The 15397-nt window shown below is 42.4% G+C and overlaps 1 protein-coding gene across 5 annotated transcripts in view; it reads left to right on the top strand.

Moving 5' to 3' along the window:
* The window catches only part of KIF1B (kinesin family member 1B), a 93589-nt gene extending 78778 nt beyond the window's left edge, over positions 1-14811 (top strand). For all 5 annotated transcript variants that reach the window (XM_065696515.1, XM_065696513.1, XM_065696512.1 and 2 more), the window contains 11 exons: positions 2753-2867; positions 3405-3538; positions 4048-4109; positions 4802-4947; positions 5275-5514; positions 5872-5943; positions 6567-6688; positions 7416-7565; positions 8035-8227; positions 9299-9417; positions 10161-14811. In XM_065696515.1, the coding sequence (XP_065552587.1) occupies positions 2753-2867; positions 3405-3538; positions 4048-4109; positions 4802-4947; positions 5275-5514; positions 5872-5943; positions 6567-6688; positions 7416-7565; positions 8035-8227; positions 9299-9417; positions 10161-10203 (1396 nt within the window). In that variant the 3' untranslated portion in view covers positions 10204-14811. The remainder of the gene's footprint in view (positions 1-2752; positions 2868-3404; positions 3539-4047; positions 4110-4801; positions 4948-5274; positions 5515-5871; positions 5944-6566; positions 6689-7415; positions 7566-8034; positions 8228-9298; positions 9418-10160) is intronic.
* The last annotated feature ends 586 nt before the right edge of the window (positions 14812-15397 follow it).

The raw sequence follows: 15397 nt of genomic DNA, 5'->3' as shown, positions 1-15397 counted from the left end.
TGAGTGAAGGATGAATGTCAGTGAGATGAAGCTTTTGACCACATCTTACCAAAATGTCAAGGTTTATTTGTGGGATGAGTGTTTGGCAGGGTGGCGGAGCAGGACTGAAGCCCCGGTAAAGGATTGTGTGTGTTTTATGTTTGCTCATTGTCTGCAGACTTGTTTTCTGGTTGGTGTGGGGTTTTTGTTTGATTGGTTTTAAGTCTGCTTACCCTGTTCCTCTCAGCTGTTGCTTTTCTGTTCTGCTTTTGGCTGGACTAACTGAAGCTCTTTTCGTGTTTTCACAGGCTCTTTCTTGATAAGGATATGCCTAGGTATTTTCTGTTTGCTTGCTTTGTACATAAAGCATTCTATTTTCAGGAAGCTTTATGCCCCATTTGTATTGCTGCCAATTCCCTTTTAGCTTTTACTAATTTCTGTTAGCACTCCTCTTAGCTCTTCCAGAAGTAGTATACCTCCTCCTCCTTTGTGTCCGGGCTCTATTCAGGTGCAATTTAGTGGGGCAAACTTTCCTTCACATGGAAGAGACAGCTTCCTTTGAGTCTTTCTGATTCTCAAAATGTGCTGTCAGAATATAGTCCCTACTTGTAGTCCTTGCTATTTTCTTCCTTTGTTCTGTGTAAAAGAACTAAATTTGGATTTCTTTCCTGTCTCTGACTCTAATTCTTGCTGTGTTTGAAGTACCAAGTCAAGGCCAGAATGATTGGCTTACTTGAAATTCCAGCTCAGAATTGCATGGAACAAAAAGCAGTGGCTACCATGTGACTGTCATTCAACCTCTGTTGTTAGGTTGGATTTGCATCTGAAATTTAACCATGTGGCTGCTACTTCTTAGTTTACCGTTTGGCAGAGAAGCAAGACATGTAGTAGCTGCTCAGACTGCATCCCTTTTTCACCTTCCAGATTGGGTCAGAGCCAGGCATTCTGGCTGCACAATCTGGGGCAATTTGCACTCTTTCTGTGTTCTGCCTCTTTGAAAAAGAGAATACTTCTCATTAGAGAGCATCTTCAATGCTTTCTAATGCTAAAATCCACCTAAAAATCAGTTCTAACTATACACTGGGGCCTTTAACCTGCTTCTCCTGTTTTCCATGCTTTGCTTGTTCTGTGTTACATTTTCCCCCTGTGCTATTGACTGTGCTGAAAGAAATTTGCTCACTTTTGTTGTCTCCCTCTACAACTATTCTAGCAAGTTCTGGTTTGGACAGGCAAGACTGTGTATTTAACTTTCTGGCTAGACAAAACCCAGTGGAGTGATTGTCTTGAAGCTGTGCTTGACTTCGGCTTGAGTTTTATCCACAAAGCATCATTTTGCTGAAGAGAGGCATTTAGTTCTGCACCGATGAGCTTTTACAGCTGTATCCTCTCCTCATGATGAGGAGTCATGTTTGACAATGGTGCAGAGCTCATTCAGGGGTGAGGTGCACTGACTTTACCATCTGTGGAGAACCAGGTTTTACTGCTATTTCTTCCAACTATGTAGTAAATCTGGAGCTTGATAAATGTTTAAAAGATTGCTCTTATAAGTGAGGCACAATGGAAGATTAAAGCACAGGGACTCAGCACAGGTTTGTAAAGGGCCAGAGGACAACCTGTGGTGTTTGCCTAATCTAACTCAAGTAAAGATGATTACATTACAGTGCTTTTAAAGTTACCACTTACTTAGCCTTTAGAATATGCTTCTGTGTAGCATTTTTAATAGAAGCAGGACATGTAGAAGTGATTTCTGCTTCAAATGCAAACAGTGTATTTGGCAGTATTCTCAAATGATACTACTTGACTGCACAGTTCACAGTGTCTCAATGCAGTGGCTGAGAATTGCATTATTTGTGTCAGGAAAAGGGAATTTTTGGGAGCTCTGAGATCAGAACTCTTTGTTTCTGATACGTCTGCTCTTGGGCTGCTGCTTGTTTCTTTGTGATTTGGGTTTTGTTATTTCTTTCTTCCACTCCCACCCTGCTTTTTGTCATTTGTCTCTTGTTTCGTTTTAGTTGGCCTTGGGCATTAGTAGAGAAGCTCTTCAGAGATAGAACTTGCTTTAAAGAAATGCTATCATAAAGCACTTTCTTGCTTTTAGTATTGCATCATTTGGACTTGGAATGGGATAAAAAATCTCATTGGCAAGGGGATTTGGGAGGGAAATTATATGGAAGTGATGAAGAATTCTTTTTCTGTTACCAGTGTAGAGAAGCAGGCTGTATTCCTGAGTAAGGGTATAGGGCTTCTTTCCAAAGGAACCTACATGGAGTCAATCTCTACCTGCGAGAAAGGAGAAAGCTCATTTCCCATAGCCCCTGTTAGAGAGGAGGGTGTGTAGTGGTGACTCTGGATCTGAAGATTTAGCTTTCCTGTGTATGATGCTTTTACTTGTGACTTGAACAGATGAACTTCCCTCTTTGCTGGGGCAGAACTGTGGGGGCCTTCAGCTCCTTCCTTTCAACTGCAAAAGTTTGTGTTAGATCTGGCAGTTTTAATTCAATCTAGTGGGGACATAGAAAGAAATCCTTATTTTATCTATTCCTTGATTATAGGACTTAATCCTACCTGTCAGTCATTCTGATTTGAGGTAGAAGTTATCTTGGCAAAGAAAAGGTCTTTGCTTCAACTATTTGTTATCTGAGCCACTGAGAATCATAGTGGATGATGTCAAGGATGAGATGTTTACACTGATAAGAGGGATGAGATGCTTCACACTGATCAGAGGGATGCAGAGGAACTCTTACTATTGAGCTTTTACTGTGTGTTTTTCCAGGACTTTCTATCGGTTTGAAGCAGTTTGGGATAGCTCCTTGCATAACTCCCTTCTCCTCAACCGAGTGACACCATATGGAGAGAAGATATATATGACCCTTTCTGCTTACCTGGAGGTTAGAGATCTGTGCCTTCCTTTCGGCTTGTGACTCAAGTATAACATTGAGACAGCAGACAGTGTATACCTGAGCTAAATACTGACTGGTCTAAATGATCTTTCTTCATTTTCTGAGAGCAAGGTGGAAAAGTTTATGCACAGTTAAAGTGCTACAGATGTCAAGGTATTACAGCCTCACAACAAATGTGACGTGAATCTGGTGATCTCCTTCTCTTTCTGTGTCTCATTTTGTCTATCTTTGGATCTGAAAAATCCATTGAAATCAACAAACACTGCTATGTAAGGACTACTAGTACTAAAACACCAGCCTAGCTTTTGGCTTTCCATGCAAGACGCTCTTGTCTTGTGTAGTACTTCACCCACAAGATGCATCAAGTAATTTGACAGTTCTGTTTCATGGGAACACATAAGAAAACCCTTCACCAAAGACCCAAACAAGAACAAATTTCATGAAGCTGTCCCACTAAAAGAGGGAAGCAGTGTAACTTGGCTTAGTTGTCTGCAGCCACTCATTCATTGCTGTTCTTTCTCTTAGCTTGACCATTGCATCCAGCCTGCTGTTATAACAAAGGATGTCTGTATGGTGTTTTACTCTCGAGATGCCAAGATCTCCCCACCACGATCACTGCGCAATCTCTTTGGCAGTGGCTACTCCAAATCTCCAGATTCGTAAGTTCAGTGACCAGTTTTGGTATCCATGTTTTATGTCAGTGTATTATGGTTTTTCTCTTAGAGAGCATGGGGAGAATGCAGCTTTGTTTCCTTTATTTCTTCCTTGAAATCCTACCTAGTTCTAGTTTTCCAGCCTGGTTTTGGACATTCATTCTTGAATTTATTTCAGTGAAAGTGATGGCTTCTTTCTTTGCTGACCCCTTTTTCAACCTTTTGACAGAACAGTTGGGAAGAGACCCATTTTTCAAGCTTGTATGTAGATGATCCTGATCTGGAATTTACTGCAGTAAAGTGGCTCCTTGCTGAGTTGAATTGGTGGTGGGGATGAGCATGGGGGATGCCACTTGCAGTCTGTTCTGGCTATTTTATGTCAAGATTAGAATTCAGACGTAGTTCTAACTTACAACTATACCTAAACTTCTAATTCGGGGACCACTTAACTAAAGCTAATACACTTTATATCTGAAATTAATAGTTCTTTTTCCCCTCTGGTTTCTTGTGAATAGCAATCGTGTAACCGGGATCTATGAACTAAGTTTATGCAAAATGGCAGACACAGGAAGTCCAGGTAAGCAGTGACTGCATGTTTGAGTGACAAGTATGAAATACTGCAGAAAATTCCATAGGCAGAGTGGAGTAAACACTTCTGTCCCGATGGGAAGCAGTTCCTGTGTTTCACAGGAGCAGTGGAACATTGCTATTCCATTAAAAAAAACTGATGCGGGCTTTTATTTTCCACTCGGGTCTGTGTTTTACCATTGGTGAACCAAGGATTTGCTGATAACTTTACATTTTCTACATGGGTATACGAGGGAACTGGGCATGTGCCTGAGTCAGACTTAGGGGGCACAGTACATGGCTCATAACTAGCACAGGTGAGACTTTGTATTTGCAGCAGTAGTTTTCTCTTGGTCCTCCTAACTGATACCTGATGCAAGCTTGGTAACTTGGAAGGAATGTAGTCCATGTAGTATCAATATATTTTTCCTTTACGACCTAGCAATTGAAGTTCTTTTGTTTACTTAGACTGAACAGGAGTTTGCATTATATCCTGATCAGTACAAGTTATCTGAATGAAGAAAGCTGGAAGAATCAAATCTCTTTGACATGTGTGACCGCTGTTAATGGAATCGTTGCCGTGTTTATTTCCAGCCCAAGAGCAGAAGTGTTGGTTCTTCACAGATTGCTGATTGGTAGTGTGTGTTAGTGGCATCCCTCAGACTGTTTTTAACGTATCTGATGTTGTTTCTTGCTGCTCAGGAATGCAAAGAAGGAGGAGGAAAGTCCTGGATACATCTGTGGCTTATGTGCGAGGAGAGGAGAACCTAGCGGGTTGGAGGCCCAGGGGTGACAGCCTCATTCTTGAGCATCAGTGGGAACTGGAGAAACTGGAGTTGCTGCATGAGGTGAGTAAAGAGATGGGGAAGGGGAAGAAAAAGCAGAACTGTACCTTTGCATTTGCCTTTGATCTTCTGAGCTGAATGAGTTCCCAGGTGGCAGTTTGTTCCCAAAGTCAAGACTTAAGTAAATTCTCTAACAGAGAAGATAGAAAGTGTGTGGCTGGCTGCTGAGTAGAATCTTCAGCTCAGAATCAAAGTATATTCAATTTCTAGTGCTATTGTAAACTCTACCAGTGCTTACTGGTGTGACTCTTGAAAGAATGCCTAAGAATTTGGTTCTTGTAAAGTAGGCAACATCCTGGAGCAGATGACACTGATTTCTTTTCTTACCAGGTGGAAAAAACCCGACACTTCCTTCTGCTTCGGGAAAAGCTCGGTGACAGCATCCCCAAGTCCCTGAGTGACTCACTGTCTCCCAGTCTGAGCAGTGGAACCCTCAGTACCTCCACCAGCATTTCCTCGCAGATTTCAACTACAACATTTGAGAGTGCTGTGACGCCCAGTGAGAGCAGTGGCTATGACTCAGCAGATATAGAGAGCCTGGTGGATCGGGAGAAAGAGCTGGCCACCAAGGTATAACATGAGAAAAACATCATGAGTCAAAATTGGGGTGCCGAAGACAATTAAACATTAATGAAGAGCTTCCCAGCATGGCAAATATCCAGTATTGTGAGAGCTTCATTTTAATGTGAAATGATCTGTTCTCAGCAGCCAATGCTGGTGGCTCAGTTAGTGCTATGGCTGTACCTCATCCCCCTTCATTAGTAGTTCTGTAGATGAAACATTCTAATTTATCCTTTTTTATCCTGTTTATCCCTTCATGAGCTGCCAAGTTCATCTTGGCAAAGGGCCTCTTGTGTTTGAATTTCTCTGAAAACCTAAATGTAAAATCCTTTTCCGTGTGTTGTTTGTTTTCCTTCCCCACTTTAGTGTCTGCAGCTTCTCACTCACACTTTCAATCGGGAATTTAACCAGGTGTACAACAGCATCAGTGATTGTAAGGTAAATATTTCCTGCAATACAATGCCTTGTATTTGTAGTACAATAGCAATATGTTTGTAGTTTGTGGAATCTGATTCTGTGAAGAGACAAAACACTTCATAGTAATTTCTTTATTTTCAGTCTGCTGGAAGCATTTGGCTATTCAGCATCAGGAATTGCATATTCCTGCAATTCATACTGCAGGAATTAGAAATGGTGTGAACTTGGGCTATATAGATCTTCCAGTTTATTAGCAGGCTGGAAGTGCACTATATTGCCCTACATACACTTTCCTGATGTAAAAGGGTAAAAATTGGCTTTTAAAACTCTGACTATAGGTACAGGGAACTCCAAGTTGCAAACTAGATAGTCTGATACGCTGTTGAGGAAGTCAGGGGTGTGAATAATAAGTAGTTTAGGACCTTAATAACAAGCTGTGCCTACAAAAGTGCCATTGTGTTTTTCACCTGGGGTGGGTTTATGATGGTTGTGTGTGGAACTTTGACTAGCAAATGGGGAAATAGCTGATAGAAATACCTTCTATTATCTGAGCCTCCCGCATGCTCAGTGCCATGTTCTAGTCTGGACTGTATCAGCTACCAAAAAATGCCCCTCTAATGTGTTGCTTGTATTTGTCCTTGTAGTTGTCAGATATTTCCCCCATCGGGCGGGACCCCTCCGTGTCGAGTTTCAGCAGTGCCACCCTCACACCTTCGTCTACCTGCCCCTCTCTGGTGGATTCAAGATGCAATTCAATTGACCAGAAGTAAGTATAGGGTATTCATAGAAGCACGTTACCTCTCAGTGCTTCACAAACCTCTTTGCTATGCTTTGATTTATTTTAATCCCTCCCTTCCTTTTCCCTGCTTTCAGGTGCTTCTCTGTACAGCCCCCTTCCTTTATCTTCTCCAGTCACTGCACAATTACTTTTCCCCATTTCTCTCTTGAAGTACTTTTTCTTTGTGTGAAAGAACAGTCAGATGCGTGTCGTTCTGGTGACCAGTGCAACGTCAGTGTGCAGAGTCCACAAGTTTTATTCAGAGCTCTGTTAAAAAGGCCTACTAACAACAACCCAGAATTAACCAGTTTGGCCAATAATCTCTCTTTATGTTTCTTGGCTGTATCTAGAGAAGATGTTTTTCATTAAAGTGGGACTAATTACTTAGTGAAAGGCGTTATTTGTACCTTCTCAACGTGACACCCCTGAGAGGAGGAGTGCTGATGAAGCAGTACATTCTACAAAAAAAGGGTAGTAAATTGGGCAAGAGAAACAAGGGAAAAGTAGTGGGGAAACAATTTACTGGTAGTTACTCTAAGTTTTATTCCATAGACTTCAAGGAAGTGCTATCTGATACTGTACAAAAGGATCCCAATGTCATACAAAACTGGAAGATGAAACTTGTAAGACAGGCGAGGCTGTAGATGCACTTTAAATTCCATTGTCTCATTCAGTTGGTTTATTGTGATTTACTTCTCTTTCTCCACTCTTAAAGAACACCAGAAGCAAATTCTCGTGCCTCCAGTCCCTGTCATGAGGTGGAACAGTTCCAGCTAATTCCTACGGTAGAAACGTCCTATCTTGCCAGAGCTGGGAAGAATGAATTCTTAAACCTTGTTCCTGATATTGAGGAAATCAGACCAGGGTGAGTTTTCTGTTGTGTGACCCTGGCTTCCTGAGAGCTGCCAGAAGGGCTTTCTGGGATTTGTAGGGTTTTATGCCCAGTGTGAGGGAGTTAAACAAGTGATAGCGGAACTGCAGAGTCCTTCATGATAGAAGCAGGATTGGTGAGGGTGGTGTTAATATCTCTGCAGCATTCATTCCCTGCATCTACTTATTAAACAGGATTTTCACTGAGTTGAATATAATGTCTGCTATCATCAAAACCATGGCTGAAGCTCACTGAAGTAGAGATCTTCGTGGCTCCTTCTTTCTGTCAGACTTTTGCATAGTTATTGAAGACAAAATTCAGCGTGTTGTAGACGTTCTTCTTCATAGTACTGTTTGTAGACAAAACATTGTAAGGACCAAGTGCCTTGCACAGTGTTTTGCAGTTTGGTGTCTTATTTAGGGGAAAATGTATTCCCGTTTATCTGTGGGTTTGTTTTTTCCAGCTCTGTGGTCTCAAAGAAGGGATATCTCCACTTCAAAGAGCCACTCTCCAGCTCCTGGGCCAAGCACTTTGTGGTGGTTCGCCGTCCCTATGTTTTCATTTACAACAGTGACAAAGATCCTGTAGAAAGAGGAATCATAAACTTATCCACAGCTCAGGTGGAATACAGTGAGGATCAGCAGGCAATGGTCAAGGTCAGTCTGCAGCTACCATTTATTTACCCATAGAGCTGGAATGTTACAGGTAGTAGTGCATCCATCCAATCCTGTGTGTCATCTCTGATCCAAGGAAGACACATCTGTGTCTTGGACAGTGTCTGGTATCTGATGATTCTGGCCACAAAGGCCCAGTTTGTTCAGGGTTTCTTCTGTTTTGGACACAGTTGCACAAGAGACTAAAACAAGCTGCTGTTACACAGAATCACAGAATCACAGAATCCCAAGGGTTGGAAGGGACCTCAAAAGATCATCTAGTCCAACTCCCCTGCAAGAGCAGGGTAACCTACAGTACATCACACAGGAACTTGTCCAGGCGGGCCTTGAATATCTCCAGTGTAGGAGACTCCACAACCCCCCTGGGCAACCTGTTCCAGTGCTCTGTCACTCTTACAGTAAAGAAGTTCTTCCTGATGTTAACGTGGAACTTCCTATGTTCCAGTTTACACCCATTGCCCCTTGTCCTATCACTGGATATCACTGAAAAAAGCCTAGCTCCATCATCCTGACACCTACCCTTCACATATTTGTAAACATTGATGAGGTCACCCCTCAGTCTCCTCTTCTCCAAGCTAAAGAGACCCAGCTCCCTCAGCCTCTCCTCATAAGGGAGATGTTCCACTCCCTTAATCATCTTTGTAAATAAACAAACATAGTTACACATCACATTTTGCTTTTATGAGCGTATGTTGGTACCATCACCCTGTATGTTTGGGTTTTGTAGTCTTCTTTCTGTGGTGTTTTGGGGTTGTGGGTTTTGTTTGTTTGTGTAGAAAGCAAGCCCCAAAGCAACACACACAAGCATCCTGCAAGGAATCAGATTAACTTCACTGGTCCTTCTCAGCTCTTAAAGTCCATACTTACGAGTTAAAACTATAATTTGTAGAAGATGTCCTATCTGGCTGACTAATAATATCCTGGAAATGACCAATGAAAGACCTTAGGTCTTGTGGTGTTCAGGAGTGTGCCACAGCAAACTTACCCTCAGAGAGGAAGTGTGCATCATGTGCTTGTAGTCTCCAGTAATTTAAATTGTCCTTAATATTCCAGACACCCAACACATTTGGTGTATGCACAAAGCATCGTGGGGTCCTGCTCCAGGCCATCAATGACAAAGACATGAATGACTGGTTATATGCCTTCAATCCACTTCTTGCTGGCACAATACGGTAAGAGGCAGCTCACAGGCAGACAGTGCTGCAGAGCACAAAGACAGTGAGAGAGTCATAAGGCTGAGAGTTTGCCACAGAATTTAACCTTGCTTGTTCCAGATTTGATGGGTGAACTGAAGGCGGAAGGGGGGCCACAAAGGGAAAATCAAACCAAGCCAGCCCTGTACTTCAGAAACGCAGTGGCTGTTGCTTTGCCTTGTGACATTCCTAGCAGATGTATCCAGTTTGAACATGGGTGGTAAGCTTCACGCCGTGCCGCGTGTGGAGGCCACAAAAGGGTTTCCTTGTAGGGCTGTTTTACAGATTTCTAAGGCTTCTTACTCCCTCTGTGCAGGCAGGTCTGGGCTGAGAGCTAAAGCAGAAATCCTCATTTCCTTCTCTTTTCTTGAACTTCTCTAGAAGCCATTCCTTTACCGCGGGTCACAGACGTCCCCTGCTTGCTGGAGAGGTCTGACTACACTACAGGAGCTCTTCCTTTTAGTCAAAAATAACTAAAAGCTATTTTTGTACAGCACCAGATAATTTCTTAACAGTGCAGTCCTTAAAAGATCCTGTCTTCCTTTAAAAGAGCGCAGCAGAAGAGTGAGAAGCCTTTCTCATTACAGCCCTTGATATGTTTTACTTATGGAATAAACTAGGACTATATAGAAGGATTTAAGAAAAAGGTGGACAAAGTGGGGAGGGAAGAGCAATAAACTTCCAGAACTCAACAAATACTTCTTTATTTCTTTCCTGTGCAGGTCAAAACTGGCTCGAAGACGCACGGGCCAGCTGAAGTACTGAGTCCATGTAATGTTCTCATCTGTTCTCCCTAACTCACCTTCCGATAGATGAAGTGTTACCTCGCATTTTCTCTTTGTGATTCTTGACAGTTTCTCTTGTATGTAATCCTGTGGCTTAACATCCCCTTCCCTCCCACCTCCTTCAGCACATTTCCTAGGTATTTTAACTGTACCTTGTTTCTTTTCACTTGTACTGAGGATCGTACCTAGTAGCATGTGGCCAAACTAAAAGAGAAAGAAAAAAAAAAAGCAAAAAAAACGAAGTGATTTATGCACGACTCTAAAAAGAAAAAAAAAAAGTTATTTATTTTAAATTCTAACAATTGTTTTCCCGTTGCCAACTGACCTTTCGGAGTCTGTCCCACTGTCCGTTGTTGTCTGTCTGGACTGCTGCAGGGTTTCATTCAGTTTGTGACTTGGCAGTAGTCATCGGTTCCCTCAGGGCAATGTTCTAATGCCAGGGAAAGAGAAATTCTTCTATGTAGACATTACCCAGTGAGGAACTGCAATAGCTCCTCAGGCTTTCTGGATCCAGCCTCTTACTTAAACTCTGTTGAAAGCTGATATTGGACAAATCTATCTGGGCAGACTGGATTTTGGACTTGGTGCAAGTTTTTAGTTTCCAGGGTCCGTCGGGTTAGGCATGAGCTGGAAAAGGATAGGGAACGAACCAAGAGGGATTGGCTAGAATAATCTGCCTTTAGACTCTTGCAGGGGAGCAGTGCTTGGCTTTAACTCTTTCCCAGAACACTAACACTCACTACTCTGCCACTGAACTGAGCCGAGGAGACAGAACTTGTGCTGACACAATGAAAAGTAAGCACATCTATCAAATATTAGGTAGAATCCCTAAGGTTTTAGATGCTCAGCCTCGCACTTGGCAGATGGAGAGTGTTAAGTGGAAATGAAAGTGTGGTTGTTCCCTAGAGCTCTTTCAGGAGAGCACCGCAGGAGGGCAGTGTCCCGTCTTCTGCTTTTGGTCCTGGCTGCATTGTTCCTGGAGCAACGGCAGTAATCAGCTCTCTTGGAAGGGATGTGTGGTTGTCATTTGTACGCTGGGATAGATTGCGGCATCATTCCGCAAGGCCTGCTTCATGCATGTGTCTCTTATCTGCAATACTCTGATGACATCCCATCTCTTCATGGGGAAAGCATCCTCTGTCTACAGAATACTTTCTAGACCTAGCACTTGCAATATTCTCCAGGGAACAGCAGGACACTTTCACTTCCTTTTGGAACAACTGTTGAATGTCTCCTAATTTCCCTGCTACGATTTTAATGAGCTAAACCCCCCCTCATTAGTTTTAACTTCAGAATTGATCCTTCCTGGAGGACAGACCAAGAGGACTCTGGTCCTGGTCAGTGGGTGTAATAATAGGCTTCTTGTTGATCAGCTGGGTGGTGTTAGTTCTTGACCTACAGTGTAAGTTCTTCTTGTAGCCAAGGTTTTGGTCCTTGTCCCAGAAAAAGAAGGCAGAATGAGTTTCCTTTCTGAGAAGTTAACTCATCTTTCTTAGGTTTTCAGGGAGGTTGGCTGTTTCAGACTGCTGTGCTAGACTTTATTGACTGCCCTGGGCATGGACAGGGCTGGCTGTGATCCTGGGGGATGGACAGGGATTTCATCCTGAGGTTCTGACCTCTGAAGGGAGAGGTAAAAGAGTTTTGTTCCACTATTACAGTAGGCGCATCTAGGTACACTCCAGCTCAGGAAGGTCATTTGGATTCAGCTTACGCACCACAGGTTAGAAATTCTGTGGCCAAAAGTGGATGTGGGACTGGCATCAGCTGAGCAATTTCTAGCTTTATGGGGTTTTCATTCTCCAGTAAAGTGCAATGCATGAGACCTCCTAACAACATGGTTGGCAAAGGAGCAGGGAGATGGAGTCTGACGCTTGCTAGGACATATCTTTATATATCTTGAGATAGTACTCAAGCTAAATCATGTGCTCACGCCATCTCCTGTAGTCCTTAGATTTATTTCAGAACTGGAAGCCGGAGTGAAGGAGCATCCTGGGGCCCCAGGAACACAATAGGGATTTAATGTCCTTTTCTTTTATTTTCCTTCTGGTTTTGTCTTGTTTAATTGTGTGTGACTTGTGATGCTGTTCCTTTGTTATGCAATGGACGATAATGCACTTCCAGTGTGTGGATACATCAGATTTGTCAGTGCTGCAGGAGGGCTCCTCAAGCTGGAGCTAAGCCGATCTCAAGAATTAGGTTAATTTTAAGCACTACAGTTGTTGCTGCCATCACCACTGCGTGTAATGAAAGCGGAACCAGTTTGAGGAGGCAGTGATTTAGGTGGTGGCATTTTGTGACACACTTGAGAGCATTTTATCTTTTTCTTTTAACTAGAAGAAAACTAGTTTGCTAAGTCTTTGCTTTGGATAAGCCAGAAAATGAACTAAGGAGATAGAGGCATTGAATAGAAACACGATTAAGGGATCTTCCTTTAAAAGCAGGAAGAGACGGAGGCTTATTTTATACAGAGCTGGAAGTGGTACAGCTGTGTTGCATAAATGTTACTCTTCTACCTAAAGACTGCAAGCAGCTTCTGGTGACTTGATGTCCCTGTGGATAACAGATCATCAGAAGAGAAAAATTCTACTTTTGAGCATCAGTATCTCTTAAAGCTGCATAATCTGTGACGAAAGATTTCTGTTGTGTGGAGTTCAAATGGGCATTACTGTTTTCAGGTCTGACAAAGGCACAGAGTTTCTCACCAGTTACTGAAGCCTGTGTTGAGACATCAGTTTCCCTGCTTAAAACTGGACTGAAATCAATTCAAGTTTTCTTTAGAAGGATAATGAAGCAAAAGATTTCCATTTACTTTAAAGTTTCTTTAGCCCAACATGTTAGACGTTTCTTTCTAGAAGCAGAGCAAGAAGGGGAAAACGAAGTCCTAAGCTGCCTTCTCTTGGCATTTAGAAGTGCACTCTTGGTTACCTGCTGTGTGTACGTGAAGTCCTGGAGTCAGACAGCTCTTGGGGCTCACCCTCTGGAGACAAGGCATCATGCCATGGGCCTGCCAACCCACTCGGCATAAGCACTGGTAGGCGTTCGTGGAGAGGATGAGTGCAACACTGTGCTGTGTTTTAGGGTTTTATGTTCCTCCCTGAAAAGAACAGAACTGCCCTTTTTTGCCCATTGAAAATCACGTCATTGATGCTGGGGCTTCCTGGATGTTTTAAAGCTAAGCTAAACCTCCTATACTGTTTTTTAGAAATGCACTTTAAGTACCTTTTCAAAGAAGATTCCTGTATTCTGGGATGCAGAAGGGAAGGCAATACTATTTCCAGACCACTAAGAAAGGGGTTTTTTTGGTCAGTGTCCAATAGTCCTTATTACTGATTCACAAGGTATTTCAAAGCAAAGACTTCACTTTTTGCTGCTTGTACCTAATTTACAGGGATTTAATTTTATGTAATGTATTGTATATTTATACATCTGTAATTAATTGCACATTAGATAACCGGATTAGCTTTGGTATAACACCCATTGGTACTATACAAGCAACTAATACAGCCTATGCCTATGCATCTTTCTTGTACTCTTGCACAGTCTTAAGTTTGTGTTAGTTTATACCATGGTGGGTGTTTTTGTTGAAGATGCAGCTGTGACCGTGCTGGTGGAAGGAAGGATACTGCTGGTGGAAGGAAGGATACTGCTGCTGCTCTGGATGGTTTGCTGAATGTACTTCAAAATGGGTCTCTTAACGTGTGCGTTGCATCTCTCCATTGTAGTTAACCCCAATATGTGGTCTGAACTATACTGTATGTAGCAGGAATGTATTAATTTTGTGCTTCCTTGTTTAAAAACATCAGCTGTTCAAGAAGAGGATTGACTTATTTTTTGTTCAGAAGGCCATTTATGCGTTCTAAGTATTTGAAATCAAAACTAGTCCAGCCCGAACCAGATGGTTGTGTCCAATGTTATTTGGAATGGTTTTTATATCAACAGGATCAGCTGTGTATTCGGAAAACTGAGGGTGTGGAGGTCATAAGTCTTCAATTCTTGATGTTGCCAAGTTATTGGCCTGATCCTGAGCAGCACTGAACTACCTCTTGCCTGCCCTGAAACCAGGGGTTAGAAGCAGAGGGGGTCTTGAATGCTCAGCACTTCCCAGGGTCAGGTCTTGATTTTCCACTCTGCTTGTTCATATTTCATGTGCAGTTGATTAAGGTTCTTGCATTTGGACATTAGCCATGGTGTTGCACTCACACACACACTTCTAATTGCAGTCCTCATTCCCCTGTTTGATCTCTCTGTACACAAGGTATACAAGGGATATGCTGTGTAAGTGGCCTTCTTGAACAAAAAGCTCTTTGCAAACTGATTTCATCCCAGCGAAGGAGTGTATCAGCAACACTGTACATTAATTTCAGGTTTTCATTTTCTTATTTTATTTTGTAAATATATCCGAGATTTGGAGCTTGAGTATACAAAATGTAAATATAGTTCATGTATTTGTACTAATTCTGATCCATTTGCTGTATAGCCTTAGGTGTGCAATGCAGATATCTAACTGTGTATGGTAACCTTGCACCACTGAATTGTTAGTGAACGAGGTGAAACAATAAAGGTACAACCAGTGCATTAGCAGACACAACGTGTGCTCCTTTTATTATGATTTAATGGCTAGTATCTTACATTGATGAGTTGTTTCCAAAACCTCTCCTAAACAAGGTTAGGCTTTTATGAAAAGAAAATTGTCTTGGCTGTTGTTGAGAAAAATGAGAGGATTTATTGTTCCTCGTCCTTTTCCCTTTGGATTTATCGTTCCTCGTCCTTTTCCCTTTGGATTTATCGTTCCTCGTCCTTTTCCCTTTGGATTTATCGTTCCTCGTCCTTTTCCCTTTTGTGTTATGCAGAATTTTGGACGCTTTCAAAAGCTTCTTTTGCTTCAAAGATAAAACAAGACTGTCACAGAGCTGCCAATGCTCAACTTGACCATTAAAGATGACAGGAGGATGAAATGAAACCACCAAAATGTAACAGCAGAGTCTATGGCACCAGCTCTGTGGACAGAGATGTCAGGGAATCCTCAGGAATCACCTGTGTCTTGGTCTGCAAGTGGGAAGTTCCTTCACTTTTAAAAGTCATGGTGAGGAAGCTGCACAGGGCATTCCAGAGCATTGAAGGGCCCCAAAAAGGGGCCACTCCCTGATGTCAAACACCTCTCATAACTGCAGAAC

The sequence above is a fragment of the Lathamus discolor genome, chromosome 16 (genome assembly GCF_037157495.1).
Source record: "Lathamus discolor isolate bLatDis1 chromosome 16, bLatDis1.hap1, whole genome shotgun sequence".
Lineage (NCBI taxonomy): Eukaryota > Metazoa > Chordata > Aves > Psittaciformes > Psittacidae > Lathamus > Lathamus discolor.
Note: the sequence above shows the minus strand (reverse complement) of the source record. Positions and strands in the feature narration are given on the sequence as shown.